This window comes from Photinus pyralis, unplaced genomic scaffold, assembly GCF_008802855.1.
Source record: "Photinus pyralis isolate 1611_PpyrPB1 unplaced genomic scaffold, Ppyr1.3 Ppyr1.4_LG7, whole genome shotgun sequence".
NCBI lineage: Eukaryota > Metazoa > Arthropoda > Insecta > Coleoptera > Lampyridae > Photinus > Photinus pyralis.
The window spans coordinates 25,913,284-25,932,686 of NW_022170738.1; the positions used below are offsets into that span (position 1 = coordinate 25,913,284).

A 19,403-nucleotide genomic window follows, 5' to 3' on the forward strand; every position below is an offset into this window, starting at 1 on the left:
CTGAACATATTCCAAAAGGTCCCGTTTGGCGCTTAGTAATTGTAAATGTCTGGGTTTGGAGCAAAGTTGGTCTAATTTTACTGTACTATATGAAAATGTTCAAGAAAGCGCGTGAAATTAAGATAAGATATAGATTAAGATAAGATTTTAAGGTCCACTCAAACCAAGGCGGGAATGCGGGAGCGGGACGGACGAGGGATATATTTGTACAGCGGGATATGAATGCTTTTTTCGATAACTCTCTTTGTACTAAAATATCTGAACTTTTTGAAAATGGCGATTTTCACTTTTTTCCAATTATCAGGGAAACGATTTATTTTTTCAAAATATGGCATCGGAATATCCATTAGCATCCAAAACTACACAACTTTGCCAATTTGGCCGAATCTGTAAGTATAATAATAACACAAAGATAGCCATGTTATCCTACTCAATTTAAGACACCCTGTATACATGAACAGATTTTGTGGCAAAGTAGAGCCATTATTATAAGTAATCTTGTACAACAATTTCAAATTATCAGTGGCAATGGAGACCAGTCAAATATTATTCTGTATCTGTCTCAATTTTGATCTTGAGGGAACCCTCAACCACGTGAAATGTAACTTCCTAATGTAAATGCAGAGTCAAGTCACTTGACAAGTACCGCGTAGTGAGTAGCCGGCTTTACAGAACCAAGATATTCTGAAGTGATAATTTGCCAGTTGCCTTTTCGCATGCCTATTGCGTTTGAGCACGAATAAGCCGCTTTGAAGTCCACTAGAGGATGAATGACACAAAACCTTGACCGTGTCTCTGTTTGCCTTGAATCGTAAATAAGCGCGAATCTCGTCATCTATTTTTGCACCGTTTTCGCTCACACCCATCAAATGACTGACATAGTAAAAATACCTTTCGCTTTTTTTAAAATTTTGGAATCGTGCCACTGGCCGACCGGCACACAATACGAAAGTGTTAAAAATCCTTTTTCCATTGCAATCGAAGTGGTAACAGGAGAATTTGGCAACACCAGCAAGCTATTGCTATATAGGTCTCGGTTTCAAAATGAGTTTTAGATTACAAATCGAATATTAGTTGTTTGCGGATTACCACCACAAGTGGGTGTGCTATTATTGTACAATGAAGCTTTTAGATTTTCCGCCGGAACAGGACACCAAAGGTAATTGCGTTTTTACTATTAACACGCGTTTTCGCCCATCTTCTCGTTATAGGCATCACTCTCTTTACTAAACTAGTTCTTCTTGTTATCTTCTAATGCATGGTGCATGGTTCTTTTACCAGTCCATTCAACTTGCTAAAAGGCGCCCGCGCCGATAAGAATTTCCGGATTGCGAAATTTCGGTATTTCTAAATTAGGTAGATTATATTTAAAAATAGAGATTAGTGTTATCTTTATCTTCTGAGCGCGTCGAGTGACATGTGCTTAATACGTTTGCCTCATTGTGTCGTGATTTGCACGACATCGTGAGATGCACACTTACTCATGGTAGTTTTTTGACCTCTCTTTACTTTATTACAATTTTTATAGACTCCCTAAATGATCCTCCTGCGGTTTTTGCGATTTCACCTTAAGAGGTATCAAAAACTAGTTTTCTTGTACCTATGCCGTTTTGAGACAAACGATATACGCGGAAAACTGAATATTTGCTTCCTTTGAATGCAAACCAAGATGGGAAGGTAGGCAGCCAAATGTACACCAACTTCATTCGTAATACATTTAAATTTAGGGGGTGGATACTTGAAAATTGAAAATGTGCGTAACTATTTTTGCAACGTTCACACGCAATTTTGACTCGAATTTTAATACAAACATCAACCCTAAAAAGTAGGCAACACATCATACACTGACTAATCAAACCGTACCTCGTCGTTTGATGTACCATGCCACATTTAGATAACTAATCCTAAACAATAATTTGTTATTTTAAGTTTGTGTTTTTATGAAAAGAAGCGTAATATTCTAAAATTTACGTTTTATAAATATCGTATTTTGGTCGCATTAACATTTACAGGGTGTTTTATTTTCGATACTTTTATAGGATATATCCGTAATTGTTAGAACTATCAAAAAAGTAGTGATAAAATGGTAAAATCGACATATGAAAATATTGTCACAGAATTACTATATATTTTCTTTGTTCAAAGAGATACAGAAAATTGTTTTATACAAAAGTTTCTTTATAAAGAATGTTGAACAATTTGCAGTTCAAAATAAGTGTACGGGGTTAGGTAAAAAAGTTATCGGACTTAACCTCATTTCTTTAAACTGACAACCATGTATGTTTTAATCGAAAATAATAGTATGTATATTAAATTCTCATTTCAAAAATTTAAAGGTGGGATGATATTCAAAAAGATTCAGGTGATTCAAAAAATTTAAAAAAGATTTTAAAAATTTCAAACAGATTTTTGAATTTTTAAAAATCTTTGAACCAATATTGAATTTTTTCAATGTTAATTTTTGAAAAGAGAATCTTTTGTTATTAAAATGTGCAGGGTGCTCTATTTAAAAAAATGAGGTTAGGTCCGACTTTTTACATGGCCTACTATACTTTTTTGAAAGCGACAATTAATATAAAGAAACATTTTTCTATAACTTTCCCTTTTAACTAAGAACATATAAGGTCATTCTAAGGATGACAATTGTTTAATTTTCCCCCGTATCACAAGTCGATGAATATTTTCCAATATTGATTTTACCATTTTAAGTTTGCCCACTAACAATTACGGCGTTCCCTATCAAAGTGCTGAAAATGAGACACCCTGTACAACATTGGTTAGTACTTACATAAGTGGTGTTTCGTAAGGGAAATGCGTACGCTACTGGTTTTTGCAAAAATTAGCGTCTTAGTACTGGATATATTTTCAATTTTGGTTAAGAAGTGCCTCTGGCCTTGGACTTCCTCACAGTTTCCGGGATAAAAATTAATTTATTAATCAGTAGAATAATTAAGATAAACTATTAAAGACGGCAGAAATTAAAACACCCCGTATCATGAAAACGGAAGCACTCGTGATCTGTATTTTTTTTTCATATTTGTAGATGTAGAATCTATCTAAATGTTGCTCTTAATATTCTATAATGTCCTATATAATAATAATAATACACATGTTGTTTAACAATGAGCTCAGTCAATTGCTATATGGGATATGAATGGGAATACATTTCTGAAGAGTTGGACATGTAGGTTGTTCATTGGCCCCGCTTCAGCTTAAACATTTTTTCTTTGGTACAGGGTGAGTGGTATGGTATGGTCACCTATATCAAATTACTTACGGTAGGATAAGCTAAAAAAATAATATCAAACTAAAATTCAATATGGAGGTTACATGTTCGAATTTTTATTCTCAAAACAAAACGATTTTTTCCCTCTCCAAGATAAGCATGTCCATCATGGAGATCTCTGAAACCATAGAAGATAATGACGCTGATCACATTAGAGAAAAGATGCGCAATTAAAGAGTAATTTTATTATCATTCTTTAAGTTTAAGGAAACCGGAAAATTCCGATAGCTTCCGAAGATATGATAGAAAAGCCCGTTTTTATTTTTTTCTGATGGTGCGAGAATACCTATCGGACAAATTTCCTAAATCGGCGCCATTTTGATATTTACAAAAAATACTAAAAAAAACTGTATTTTCGAAAATCATTCCCTCGTTAGGTCGGATAATTAAATAGTGATTAAATGTACTAGAAAAAAAATAATTAAGCAACCTCGCTTGATAATCTGTAATTTTACTACCAAATTAAGCGCAGCCAACGGCAACCGACTATTTAGTCACGTGGTGGCGAATCATTTGCAAGATAAATTTCATTATCATTACTGCTTTGTTTTTTTCAAGTGACACCAATTGATTTATATCGCTTTGCAATGACTTTTGAAGAACAGACTGGTACGTGGAATTTTTACTTTGTATCTATCTACAGTTCATTACGTCATCCTGATAATGCTTCTTCGTAGTTAATTTCGGTATCATTCACTGCTTATCGCTAATCCGGTGCTAAAAGTAGGAAGGCGGGCATAGATCGATTCATCCTTTGCAACTAAATTTATGTACATGTATGATGTGTTGCCTATTTCACAATATGCACGTATGGCCTTTTTCTAATTTTTACTTTCTATCTAACTGATTTATTTATTTATCTATAAGAGCTCGTAGTGTAAATATTTTGATGTATGTTAATTATTATGTAACGATAAAAAAATTAATTAGGTTTGCAAACAGGCACCAAGTTATTTTTAAAATCAAATGTGAACTCATGTTTAAAGCAGAATATGGTTGAATATTTCCAATGTTTTTACATTTCAAATTTGTAGAGTCATTGCCAAAGTTTTGTCCGTTACAATATTAATGAGTTTGCAAATATGTAAATTTATTTATTTTATCTATTCCCTAAAAAAGATCAAAAGTTGCCAAAATCGTTATTTATACGCATCATTTGTTTAACTTTATCGACCCTTCTTTATCTTTTGGCCTACATTGCCAAATTACGAACTCCGATCTACAAATTTGATAAAGAATCCACCTGCAAAATTTCATCGTAATCGGTTCATTCGTTTTCGAGATTATAGGCCCGTATGAATAAAAGTAAGCAAATGCTTATACTTGCAAAATTCAAAGTAAATACTCGTAAGTGCTCCTTCGCACTGGGCGACTTAGCAGCGCTTCTAAGCAGAAGGGCAGGACGCAGTGCAGCGCTGCTAAACCATGCTAAACAGACCAGTATGAAGGGGCAGTTACGAGTATTTACTTTGAATTTTGCAAGTATAAGCATTTGCTTACTTTTATTCATACGGGCCATTGTGCTAACGGACAGGCATCGCAAAAAACCTCCAGATGCAGTATGCTGTATGGGGTCTTTGTTAAGTTGTAGTATCATGGGGTCTTATGGACTAAATAATGCCTCTCTTATTAATGTGCGTCATTCTTCGATAACGCTATCCTTGTTCTTCACAGTAATGATGCCAAACTGACATGATTAAATTGAAGTGGTAGAGTTGCATGGCACGCCTGTGTTGATGTGGTATTAAAGAGGCGATCTCCTTTAGGCGTTCCAGAGGAGGATTTGTCGTGCTCAAAAGCCACCCAGGCGAGGGGTGTGAGCCTTGGGAGACAGGCGCTGGGGGAGGGGGGAGAGTCTATTTTATGAATTGTCGTGGTGGTGTGACTTGAGAAGTATTTCAATACGCTATGTCATTTCTTCTTCAAAATTTTCATAATTTCTACTAAAATTTATAAATAAAGTATTTTCAACATTTTTGCTTCATTAAACTGTTCTATTCTATTTTAAGTGTTTGGCCGACCTCCTCATCATCGAAAACGCTCATCCCGACGTTTAAAGTGCGTTAATTGGTCCACAGAGGCGAAAAAACCATGCGTATTCGGTTTCAGACGCCATCTTGAATACACGGCTTCCGGTGCAAAATACGGTTTGGCAAATGGCAGATTCGGATTCAGCGGGATCGAAATAGGGGATATCAGCCGTTTGCTCAATTGTTACCCGATTTACTTCTTGAATTCATAGGGATGCCTTTTTTTGAAATGTGTCCCCGACTATATCTGTGCATAGAATGTTAAGCTTAAAGGCGCGTTTACATGAAGTACGCTGGCGCCAGTAAACTGACCTGAATGCGCGGGCAGTACAACTCGGTTTACATTCACTTTACTGGCGTCAAGCCATAAATAGAGATACTACAGGACTGTAGTAGGTATCATGGGCGTCAGCGTACTTGCATCGTGTCAACTCACCTTTAAGCAGATAATTGATCTCGTTACGTGCTATTGGATTGTGATTACTTGATTTTATCTGTCAATAGAGGTTTATTTCAATGTACTTGAAAACTCTGCATTTTAAAGGAAAACAAAATGCTGCATTTCGAGGTGTATTTAGAGTTTTGGAACAAGCAGGACTTTTGATAAAGAATGGCTTTTTGTTTTTTCTCAAAAAATAAATAAATGGTAGATAGGGCAATTTGGCTCAGTCCAAGCCTGAATATGTGCGTATGTAGAACTTGAGGCAATGACTTTTCGTAGCCCAGTTCCAGAATATAGAGTACTACTCATTATGTGGTCCAGTTACTTTCATTGAATTTAGTATAAATTCAAATGCTACTTTATTCCTTTCGAAGCAGTGTGTCGAGATTTTTATTTTTGCAAATCCTAATAAATTGATCGCCTTTTGATTTCCACCTCCACCCTTTTCGGATTGTCTTAAGTTACTTTGTTGGGGCTGCCTGGAAATCTTTTAGGAAAATTCCACCAGACGCTGACGATAAAGATTCATTTGCGTGTCAACGACGTAGATAAAAGTCCGTCGTCTGCTATATCCTTTGGGATTATCAACGATCTCGTCTATTATTTTGAAAATGTCAGCATCAAGTTTTCATTTTTAAAATGGAGGTGGCAAAAGTTCGCACTGAAATATCCCTATATGCGACAAGCAACCATATTAAGTGCAGCGGTGTGCGGGTTGCCTGCAAATAGTTTCTACGCGCATTTCAAAAAAATAAAAAGAGCGTAACGTAATTTGCAAGTGTGCTAATTAGAAATTCTTTAAGCAAATAAGTACATTGCGTAAAATTATTGAGCTGTGTCGCAAGAGCCTCACTTTACCGTTCGCGACACCTTCGAAAAATTCCTGTTGTACCTTATGGCGCAACCACAATTCGACAATTAAGATAAGATAATGAAGAAACGCTAAAAATTTGTTTTAATTACAAGTTCCATGTGACTAACGTAGTTGTGGCACATAAACTAACCGATTCCGAACGCCGCTGTTAAAAATTTATTTTTAGTTTTCATTGTTAGTCGCGTTGGTTAGCGTTAGGTAACTTTCGTGTAGTACGTAGGTGCACGCGTTCGAAGGCCCCATTCATCCTTGTCGCGAGCACAAATTATGTAGAAAATGTATTCACTAAAAAAGGAATAAGTTAAAAATTCGCCCCGAAAATGTTAAAACGGCGCAGGTCGCAATTTCAACGTTGCGTATCGATCCGAATTGGTAAATATTCGAGTTAAACGAAAAAGAATTAATTAGGTATCGTTTTGTTTCAGGTGAAAGGGCGAATTATGTCAACAGTCCGCATGTCATTGCCATGGTCGGATTGCCAGCGAGGGGTAAAACGTACATTTCCAAAAAGTTATCGCGCTATCTCAATTGGATTGGCATCAACACAAGAGGTAGGTAAGATAGTTTTTAAATAGAGTGTGCCCTTTGAGTTTTCTTTATTGTCCTTATCATTAACTTTGCACTAATTAAAATCATCCGCTCCTTTAATTTACATGTGAGTGAAAATGAGTGTATTTTAAATGATGATTTACGTATTTGATTCGCATAAACTTTTAAATAAATACCTATAATGAATATGACCATTATAAATAGTTGTCAAGTGTTTTAACATTGTACCTACATTGCTTAGGTTTTCCGATTTGCTCGACGGGATTTTTAATGTACAAGAAAAACTGGAAATCGATTAAAATTTCTGTACATATGTATAGGCGACATTTACAGCTGTCTCTGTAGTAATAAAAAAGTTTAAAATTAGAAATGTATTTCAAGGTTGTGACATCAAATTCAATTTTTAGGTCGAAGTCTGTCGTACAGTATAAATGCAGGAGGGCTACAAACCCCTAATCCACGAAGATCTGAAAATTAATTTTCAATTAATAATACCACCAAAGAAGATTATAACACAATCTTAATTTTTAACCATATCAAGCTCTTATCATTTACAACTTTTTGGGGTGCGGATTTCCACATTTTTCTTTAAATTATACCTATAAAAGCTATCCTTATCAGCTTTCTTTTAATAACGTAGCTTTAATAAATGTCCTGTAATAGGATGAATCAGATAATTATTATTTATCATTATCACTCACATTTATAATACAAGCGCGAATCTCATTATTTATCATTTCGATATCGATTTTTTTTTTATTGCCTTTATTTTATAGTGGGCGGAGTGTTAGCTAATTAGCTATTCTCCCCACTCAACCCACTATACAATCACAAACAGCCATGCCTTACCTGGGATTCGAACCCAGGACCCTTGTAGCCAGAGCTAGAGCTAACGTAAAACTCATCTGAGCTACGCAGGTTGGCGTTTAAGAATTCGCGCTTTTAGAAAAGTGTCCAAAAAACGGTAAGTGTAGGGAAAAAACGTTTCCTACGATATTTTCCATTGTATAACAAAAATATTCAATAAAAAGTATAGCTTTCTATTTCAAAAAAATTAGTTGGATAGTTAAGTGAAAATGAGCCCCTCCATACCAAGAGTATTTTATATACCTAAATCTTTTTTGAGATTCCGCAAGTTCCTGCAATAATTGACTGTTTTAAGATAAATGGGACACACTGTGACATTCAAATATAAGATTACGGAATGATACTCTGATGGTCGGGCCTCACGTTATTGCGACTTTTTTAACTTTTTTGTGTTTATTACTCATACTTCATTTATTATCTACAGTCAAGCAACGTTGCTTCCGGTAGTAGTCGTGTTTGAAATGATATGAAAACTTCGCTCATTAACAAAAAAAAGATGGATTACTTTTTGAAAAAACAGTAGTATGACGTCACGTCGTTAAAAACTTATATTTAAAAAAGTTTTTGACAGTTTTACATACTTTATGTAAAATATACACTGCCAAAAATTTTACCGAAATCCTAATAACCGTTTTGCCAAAAAAAATACTAGCATAATTTTTGTAGATTCTACACAGAAACAGAAAGTCTTTCTAATAGTTTACTGAAAATGTTGCGTTATTTGAAAAAAAAGTTGTATGACGTCACGGCGCTAAAAACTCAGATAGGTACAAAAAAACGGTTCTAACGGGCTTACATCCTTCATGCTTAATGCAAAATGTTAACGAAATCATAGTAGCCATTTTGCAAACAAAAAATATTGTGTTTTTTAAATTTTTCTCAGGTTTTGCCAACGCACGTACGTACATACAGACGAACAATTTTATTATTTAAAAGTTTATTAAAATTGTCTAAGACATCGACATTTGATGAAATTTTAGCATGTTCAAAAAATAGGGGCCGCAATAGCTACCTAGTCCTAGCTAGGACTGTGTCCCCTTTTAATACTGTCATGCTATTAACGATAAACTCAATTTACTTCAATTATTACACTTACTTCCATTTATAACACGAACCAAGTTGCATTATTTATCACTTCAATATCGATGACGATGTTAAGACTGAGACTAAACCGATACAAAATTTACATTCTTGAGAAATGTACAATGCGCATCATATTATCGCCAGTAATTCTTTATTCTTGATACATTTTATGGGTCTCGGGGAAAAAAATGTAACAAGTTATAACAGAGATCATAAACTGAGTCATAAACGATTCACAAACAGCGCATTTCAGCATCAAGTTTTTTTTTTCCCCATTTAACCAAACTGATGTTATAAGTGACGGTTTAAAACTGAAATTTTGTGGAACGTGTTGCAGTCTCCATGCTACAGATGCTTGTAGTACAGCCCCCCCCCCCACAGTATTTTAAATGCCCTTCTAATGTAGTGTAAACTACTTTAACTCCGTCCAAAATTTCCAAGATTATAGATGCAAGATTTCAAGTTATCCGAGGCGTGGGACACCGCTAATAAGAAAATGATTCCAGTCCATAAACTTCCAGAGAAACGTACTTAATACAGCTTTTAAAAAAATTTGCTGTGGCTAGCATAGATACCTCCCGCATAGCTGCGCATGCGCGATTCTGTCCTTTTATGTCTTAGGAATATGCGTACCACATTTGGTTCCAATGAATTCAGCCTTTTAGACCGGAAATAAGAGTTTAGACGGACCGACAAACAGACCGACATCTTGGAGATTTTGTTTGATTCGCATTCCTGGTGCTTCAATACGTGTATTTGCGTAAAAAAAGTGGGGAGGGGGTCATTTTTTACCACACTGCAATACCTCGCTTACTAACATGCGGGTAGTAAAAAATGCGATAAGCTTGCATTCGACATGCTCATGCACGACCTCTTTCAGAGGTTTCCGACCATAAAATCCGCATAACTCCCGTTGATACGGCGGCGATTCGTTGTTGTTCGGTATTTGTAACGAATCGTTATTACCAACCTTTTACGTAAGTGGCAAAAAATCGTCCAATTCGTTTTTGTATACCTCTTCCAAAGACCATACTCAAAATCGCAGGTGAGGCGGTTTTTTTTCCTTCTTTCCTGCCGTTGAGAACAATTTAATGAAAAATGCATATAGAAGGTTTCAAATTATTCCAGTGTCAAGAACACATTAATATTTCATGAATTAGAGAAAAATGGTCTTAGGCCTATGCACGATGTGCGCATACACTCGTATGCCACACGGATCCTCGCCGGAGAATATATACCTAAACGTTGCCATTTTAGAGAGTGTGTGGTTGTTTGCTTGCCTAAGTGGCCGTAAGCTTCTGATTATCATTACTTTTGTCGATGATGGACATGTTTCTTTCATTCATCGTTACCTCAATGCTACTTGTTATACAAGACGCCGGCAGCGCAATTCCCATGAGAAATTCAAACTTATTCAAGGTAGGCACCTTGACGCCACGCCCTGTAATTTTCCTTCAACGTTTTAACATATCTTGAAATCGTATTTTAATTCCTGAACAGGCTCTTAATTGTCACAGATCAAACAACATAATCTCCCCCAGGGATTGTAACCTTTCCCCCTGTGATGTAAACATTTTTGTAAAATCCTACTTCAAGATTGCTCACCCGCAATAGAATATTGCCTTCACTGCTTTGCATTCCATTAACTCAAATTCGCACCTCATTTACGTCACCGTATAATTATAGTTTAACAAATTGTCAGGCGCTCTTAGTATGATCCAGATGATTCTTAACTTGAATCTTCATTTTTATTTTTAGTATTCAACTTGGGAGAATACCGTCGTCACGCAACTACAGCCTACCAAAGTCACGAATTCTTCCGTCAAGACAATGCCGAAGCGATGGCAATTCGTAATAGGTGCGCGGTGGAGGCGCTCGAAGACGTCTGTCAGTGGCTCGAAAACGGCGGCGAGGTGGCCGTATTTGATGCCACCAACTCGACGTTGGAGAGAAGACGGATGATACAGGAAACCGTCGTTGACCGTATGGGATATAAGCTTTTTTTCGTCGAGTCATTTTGCGACGATCCCAGAATTATCGAGCAGAATATCAAAGAAGTAAAAATAAGTAGTCCGGATTATGCGAACATGAATAAGGACGCGGTACTTATCGACTTTTTGAAACGTATCGAGCATTACCAGGAGAAGTACGAACCCATGGACGAAATTTATGAGGGGGACTTGTCGTTTATGAAAATATACAATACGGGAGAAAAGGTGCTCGTTCATAAACATGAGGGACACATTCAATCTCGAATTGTATATTACCTAATGAACATTCATATCACGCCTAGGACAATTTATCTGACCAGAGTAAGTTTCATCTAAACCTCCAGTAGGATATCAGAAACATCGCATTTCATTTCTGATATCAATTTTGTCCCTAAACAAGCCTCTTAACAGCAAATTTTTAGCATGGAGAAAGTGAACAGAATCTTGAGGGCAGGATAGGTGGGGATTCAAACTTAAGTGCCAGGGGCAAACAATACTCAACTGCGCTTTCCAAGTTTATTAAAGAACAACAAATTGAGGGGTTGCGAGTGTGGACGTCATGGTTGAAACGAACAATTCAGACTGTTAGCGATGTTCAAGCGCCACAAGAACGGTGGAAGGCGTTAAACGAAATCGATGCCGTAAGTTAAAACATAACTTATTCTTTATCTTGTAACTGTACTTATTGGGTAGGGCATCTGCGAGGAAATGACGTACGAAGAAATCAAAGATCAATACCCCGACGATTTTGCAGCTAGGGATTGCAATAAGTTTGCTTACCGTTATCCGAGAGGAGAAAGCTACGAAGACTTGGTAGCCAGGCTTGAACCTGTGATAATGGAGTTGGAAAGACAAGAAAATGTGCTAGTCGTTTCGCATCAGGCTGTCTTAAGATGTCTTCTTGCATACTTTTTAGATAAATCGGCAGGTAAGTCATATATTTTGATATTCAGTGTTAGTGCTGGCTAAGGATAATCAATGTCTGATTAATTTGGTATGTTGAAAATCACAAATGATCAGTTAATCACAGACATCTGGTTAATCAGGTAATTTTTATCAAACATTAGGTGCAAGGTCTCAAAATAAATACTGTTTTGTGTGTCAAATGTTGATTTCACACTGCAATAGTTATTAATTGATAGTTACTATTATCGACGGTTATCCATATCAGCGATTGATCGACTAATTCATGTTAACCGGCTAATCGCGATGAATCGACTAATTGTGATTAACCAAATGTTATTTGCGGTTAGTCAGCGCTTGTTTATATTTCGGCTATTTCAGTAGTTGGAAGTGCATATTTCGGGGATTTCAGTTTTGTTCCGTTACAGAAGACTGTTAAGCATTCTTTATTTGAAACGAAATACAAAAGTAAAATTATACAAGCACCACTGTCATCGTCAAAAAATAAAATCACACACCAAAACAAGTCCAATATCGTAACACCGCGCGTAGATCATCCAGGCTCGAAAGTCTCTAATACCACTAAATTATCGTCTAGATACCGTAGACGCCACAATCGCCCAACCCGGCAGGTCAATCAGTCGTACGAACGTCGCGGGCGCATTTTTCTACCCAAACGGCATCCTAGTAAAACAGTAAGTTTCAAATGGCATTACAAAACAGGTTTTCTCGCGATCACTTTCGCGGTATCCTGATTTAACGACGAAAATCTACTATAGAACAGCAATCGGTTCTTTGGTGGCAGTCTCGATGTGGTGCTCCGCGAATTCGGTTGGGGCTCTCGCTCCTGCATCCTGAAGACTTCACATAGTAACAAGTGTTCGTTGACCTTTTCATTCTGATCAAGGGTAAGGTCCTCACCTTCGTCGTGTCTAAAATCCTACTCCATTTGGTTAAAATGTGCGGCGGCAGCCACACCAACAGTACGATCAGTAGAAAAAAACTGGAGGGAATTCCGTTCGGCTGTGCCTGATGATCTGGGTTGTCATTTTGGGCATTTGCACCGGATTACGCTTGGTGCACCACATCCGTAGCACACAATTTTGCGACTACTACCCGAGGCTGTTCTTGTTCGATCGAAAGGTTCTTCTTTTACAGCAGTAACAGTTCGTCATCACGTATCTTCTGTAAAAATACCGGTAATGGGGTCAAAACTCAAATCTGTCCTAGGTATCTTCTCCCTGCGTAACCAATATCCATATATAAACCATGTCTTGTGTTCATTTTCAACAGGTTGCGTTGTACAACCTACCAATTAGCCTTAAAAGAACTTGAAAGTGCTCGGCTGTCAATACTATTGGTAGATTCATATTACTCCTTGCGTTAAAATCTAGCACTGAACGCGCAACGCGACCTTAAAATCGGATTCAAAATGATACGGCTTCTCTCGATGCAATACAAAATGCAATTTGAACGAAATGCAAAAGTCGCCGTCGCTAAAGATAAACCGCTTTAGGCTAGGCGCAAATTGAGTCACGTGTAGCACGTGTGAGGTGACATGACACTCGAGACGAGCCGTACGCGCTACACGTGCTGCGCGGGGATCCGTATATTGACACGCATTTTTAAGTTAACTACTCACAAACGTCATATTGGAAAATATAATTTTTCGTTAAAAAAATAGAAGAATTATAATGAAGAATGTAGAAACAGGTGGAACGTTTGACATACAAAACTGAGTCTCGTCCTCGACCACTGTGCCGCACGTTCGATGGAACTGTCAGGTCACGCCACCTCGCGTCATCAATGTGCGTTGTCTGATTGAATCCTATAGGTTACAAAAACACGCGCTGTGCTGTGTCGTATCCCACGTGCATGTCTCAATTTGCCTCTAGCGTAAACTCCTGCATCGCAAGACAACAGCTCTAATTGCATCGCCATAGCGATGTTGATTCAACAAGATCTAGTTCCCTTTGGATGTTTTGTTGACAAATGAATGTAAAACTTTTGATTTTAAAATTTTTCTTGTAAATTTATGTAGGTATAAACTGTGATCCGTCGTTGTTTTTCGTCTTTTGTCTTCTCTATCTCACTTCGTAAAAATCCAATATGGCGTCTATAAGAAATAAGGAAGTAATAGCCTGTAGCTTCTACATCTAGCATGCTATGAAAATTCTGATAACCAATTGAGATCCTCTGAAAAAAGTGCCCATAGAAGTTTGAGCTAGGGAAATGAAAACGAAATTTGACATTGGCGAACGCGTTCGTATCAATTATTATCTAAAGCCATATTTATTGCACAAATCCAACTTCATACAAAATCTTAAAAGATAGGTAATAAAATTTAACAAAAGAACACAACTGCAAATTTCATACCATTTAAATGTCTTATCAAATTAAATAATTAATCTTGGGCGTCGATTTGAGTCTACATTATTCTAATCAAGGACGAAACCATCTGAGGCTTGACTAAGTCTTTCTAAAAAAACCATTAAGTTTTTAAACAAGACTAAAATTTTGCACTTCTAACATTCCAGTTCCAGGAGACTATAGTAAATCTTGGAAACATGTCCCATTGATTTCTGTTAACAAAATTGACATTCCTGTGTCTTATTCCAGATGAGCTGCCCTATTTGAAAGTTCCGCTGCACACCATCATAAAACTGACGCCAGTCGCCTACGGTTGTAGAATGGAAAAGATCAAGCTGAACATCGAGGCCGTCGATACGCACCGTCCCAAACCTAAGGTAAATATGATTGACTATTAACTATACTTAAGGCATTAGTTTGAACTAACCGCCATTATCTGTCATATTGCCATTTTTGTACTTCCTTTTGCACGCTAATTACTGTTTCAGGAACCCGGGAAAGTATGCGATGTGATCTCTGACGTTACTACTGACTAAATTACTAATGTTAACTTAATAACAATGTCTTAATCGTTTTTGCTGCACTAATTTAGTAATACCTCAAATATAGTCTATGCTCAAGTGGTAGGGACCAGTCGTCAAGCACAAATTTATCACTTATGGCAATATCATTATAATTTTTAGCAATACATATTACTCAAATTTGCTGTGAGCATTAAACAGTTTTTGTTTGTATTAAGCAGCAAATTGGGATGGTATTTGTTTTTGATCTGTGATATGTCTTTAGTAATATTTTATTTGTAATATACTAGAGATTCTTAATTCCAAGATGTTATTCTTTAATGAGAACGTGCATAGTTCTTAATGCACTTTCTCATTTTTCTTCATAATTCTGAATTTTGTTGGTGTTATGTAAGATTTAAGAATTCAGTTGAAAGTACAAAAGCTTAATGTACCTATAGTTAATTAATGATGGAAATTCCGTAAGTATTGTCTGTGTTCAACACTTTTATAAATCTTATATTAAATATAAGTAAGCGTACAGAGACACGAACTGAGTTCTTTAAAATTATTATTTCTAAAGTTGCAGCAAATGTGATCTTAAAAATCTCTTGTGTGCTGTTTTGACTGACGATCAAATTATTTAATTTTACAATCTCGCATAGGAAACACAGGGTAAAAATTTTTTGATCAAAGCTTTGGAATTCTACTAATTCAGAGGGTGGTAATTACTCTATTTTTAAATGTACCTTCTTTATATTTGCAGTTTCATGGTATAAAATCTCATATAATTTATTTTGGGCAGCTCTTATTCAGTAACTGCTTAGCTAATCTTTTTGTTTCGTAACTGTACAATAAAATTTGACAAGTGGTCTGTACTTATTGTTACCAACACATTCAGATTTTTCAAAATTTCAAGACTAGTGAGAAAAAAAGAAGGTACGAATCCCATGAACACATATGAAATCCATACCCCATTACTTCGGTAAAAGTATCAAATTTTGAGGACAAATCAAAAAAAGATCAATTGCAACAAGCTCATCCATTGCTATGAGTATGTATATTCCAAAGATCACAAGTGGTCCTTAAGACAACCAAGTTTCATAATCTACAATCATGTTGGGTTCAAAACTTTAGATCGTTATACAGTGTAGAAAGTTTCCAATGTTTTATTTAGTCGACGCGGTTATTATTTCAAATTTAGAACGTTTCAGTTTTTATCTAAAACAAAATGACTATGTTTCTCAATCTTTTCATTAATTTATTTACATTCTGCGCAAACGCACTGTATGTGAAGAATTGCTTCCTAATCGTGTCTAATCAAAATTGGGCAAATTGGACTGAGCCTGTTTCAAATTTGAGCCCATTTAAAATGTAACATGGCTGTGATTGGCTGTACTTCTAGTAGTGCTCTCTTGCATTCAAATTAATACTTCGCAGTACGAAGTACAGCTGATTTTTTCAGATTATTAAAAAAGTATGTAGTAGATAGTACTTAACAGCTTGTTCTGTAAGTCTAAGGCAAAGAATAATTAGTGTACTAGAATAACGTAATTCGGTTGTGGTTTTCACTTCTTAGTCAGATACAATAGTTATTCTTTGTCTAAGGGCCGATTGTACACAGTATTAATGCAATACCATGGTAATTAACTTGTGCAATCGAGCTTGATTTTGTGTTGCTACTTCACACAGTTCTTATTTTTGTATGAATAACATAGTATTCATTGAAAACTGATTTTTAAATTGTATCTAACGTTCACTAATTTATGGTTACCACCGCTTGTTGTACCTATTCTTACTAGTTTTTAACTGTTAATAATACGTGTATTAATATTACTTTAGCCCTGTTTTATGTATTTGTTAATATTTCAGATAATGGCTAGATTAAGATATTTAGCATGCTTGACTATAAGTTCGAATTGTATTTGCACAATTTTACATGTTAGTTATTTTGATTTAAGGTTCCCGGTGAACTCGAGGAAAGATTCAGAAAAAAAAAATGATGATGCATGCCGTAACGAATTTTGATTCGACTGAATACAGGGTGCCTATTTACTAATATATTACTTTCTTCCTGTTCTTGTGATGTATTACCAAGTATATAAAAGTGGGTGTAACAAGAAAAAATATTACGTTTAGAACACCGTTTAAAACGGAACCAAATACATTTCTAGTTGTAGTGGGTTCTCATACATTTTTTGAGATCATTTTAAAATCTACCTACTTATTAAAGGAGGATCATTTATTTATGGGGTAGTTTATATTTGAGATATTATGTTGTATATGATGTAAATATAAGTAAATTAATGTTCACTATTGAACTTTACGTAATTATTTATGTATTTGTAAATACAGCTGTAACATTCTAATGGAATTTTTCAAAATAAACATATTTTGATTCTTTTTATTTGTGAGTATTTTTCAATAATGCGGTAAGTGTACACACAAAAGTCAGAATTACCGACCAATGGAGTAATAATTAAACTATGTAAACAATTTGCTGAATGAGAAAGGTAGGAAATTGTTATCTATAACCTTTGTAAACATTTTATTATGGGAAAGTTGGTTCACAAGCGGGTATTAGATTAGAATCAGAAAGAGGCTGGTTTGATTCACAGTACTGCCAAACCATCTTTTGGTAATTTTTAATCCGCGGTATCTATTTAGAGCGTCTATAAAATGAATACTTGGAGGTTATCACTGGGATAATAATAGGCTTCCTGGAACTTGTTCCTGATACATAAGTGCCCCTAACACTTACTCATGTATAAAACTTTATATAGAATACAGATAGCCATAGAAAGGTCACAATTAAGTTACTTTTTATATTTCATAGTCTCACTTGGACATTTGTACTTAACACTTGTAATTTCATACTTAAATTCGAACATTTGCGACTTTATAATTGAAGTCTGAATTTCCAAAAAATACTCAGAATTTACGGGTTTGTCGAAAATTTGAAAAAAAATTGCTCAACTAACCCCTCTACATTTTGCTGGTTACCATTTCCTTTGATTGAGGGAAGCAGTTAATGTTTTTAAATGTTGGAAATAATATGTGAACTCCGTCATCGGTCTGTTTTGTAGACAAAATTTCTGTGCGCAGAAAATCATGGACGCGCAGCAGTCCACATCTCCTTTCTTCAGTTTTGTTTCAATATTGTATTCGCGATTCAGATTAACTGTGACACGTGAGCCCTCTGGTGGCAGCACATTGTAATTACTATTAGCTTAGTGTAAAGAATAGAACACTATGCTATTAGTGGTACCTTAGGAAAGGGAAGAGAGAGGAATGATAATGTTCCTAAAGTGAGGCAAATGTAATTTCTTTACACGTCCAAAACATGGCCCCCTACATGGCGTCAGGTTAAACGTTGTTTAAATACTTTTAAACAATGGTTAAAGCAACAACTGTAGGAACAAAATTTAAATACAAACGTAGTGACAAGTAGTCATTGTGCACAACTCTTCTGTACGACACCACAAATGAAGTAAGTGATGCGTTAGAAATTTATGCATATCCATTCTATTAATTATAATACATAATTATCCAGTTTTGTGCACCGAGAATATGGTCGCTGAACGAAAATTTGCTTCAACGCGCAATATTGTTCTTGATACGAGGGCCGTTTTTTTTTCAACCTCCGATCTCATGCGGTGACGGGTAGACAAGTCGCAGGCCCGCGGTGTGCGCAGTAGTCGATCGCGGATCTTCCGCACCACAACATATGTCACTGCCGAGTTCAAGTAGCCAGCTTGTGCTGAGCTGCAGTCGCATAAACATTGCCGCGTCTATTGATTCTCCCGCCAAGTTGAGAAGTGTTATTCGTTTCTTGCAAGCAGAAGGAAATAGTGCAGCAGAAATCCATCGGAGAATATGCCGCGTTTACGCAGAAAACATTATGAGTGATGGTGTTGTACGGGAATGATGCCCTAAGTTTAGATGGCCGAACTGACGTGCATGATGAAGGAGGTCAAGGACGCAAGTCTGTCTTACAGACGACCTTGTTGAATGAGTTGACAAGGTGGTCAAAGAAAACCGTAGATTCACAATAAGTCCTTTGTCTGTGGAATTTCCAGAAGTGTCAAGAGCTTCTCTGCACTCTATTGTTACCGAACATTTAGGCTACAAAAAGACTCATTTCAATTCACTGGCGGTAACATTTTATGAAGAGGGTATTGGAAATATATATAATCTTCATGGTGATTATGTTGAGCAATAAGCATAAGTTTACGTACATTTTGGTAATAAAACAATTTTTTTCTCTTTACTTGTCTTTTATTTATAGCCCACCGGAGGTTGAAAAAAAAATAGCCCTCGTATAATCAGTCCCCTTTGTTCCATAGTCTAAGGGTGGTAGGCTTAGATCATACAGTGATATTCATGTAGAAGTAGACATAGGGATTTCCTATAGGAATTTCCTCTATGTCTGCTTTTACATGATAAAAAGTCTCATGAAAGACGCCTAATTTTATGCAACCAAAGTAACTACCTACAACAAACGAGGA

General features: G+C 36.1%; 1 protein-coding gene across 3 annotated transcripts; it reads left to right on the plus strand.

Annotated features, from left to right (window-relative positions):
- Positions 1-1,058: 1,058 nt before the first annotated feature.
- On the plus strand, positions 1,059-17,216 carry LOC116175582 (6-phosphofructo-2-kinase/fructose-2,6-bisphosphatase). Of its 3 annotated transcripts, none has more exons than XM_031493765.1 (7): positions 1,059-1,159; positions 7,058-7,183; positions 10,890-11,443; positions 11,545-11,763; positions 11,816-12,050; positions 14,645-14,772; positions 14,884-16,850. In XM_031493765.1, exons 1-7 carry the CDS (start codon positions 1,120-1,122, stop codon positions 14,929-14,931), a joined length of 1,350 nt encoding a protein of 449 aa, XP_031349625.1. In that variant the 5' UTR covers positions 1,059-1,119; the 3' UTR covers positions 14,932-16,850. The 3 variants fall into 3 exon arrangements, with proteins under 3 accessions (XP_031349625.1, XP_031349622.1, XP_031349624.1); XM_031493762.1 differs by lacking the exon at positions 1,059-1,159 and adding an exon at positions 6,631-7,004; XM_031493764.1 differs by lacking the exons at positions 1,059-1,159; positions 14,884-16,850 and adding exons at positions 6,640-7,004; positions 16,857-17,216.
- The last annotated feature ends 2,187 nt before the right edge of the window (positions 17,217-19,403 follow it).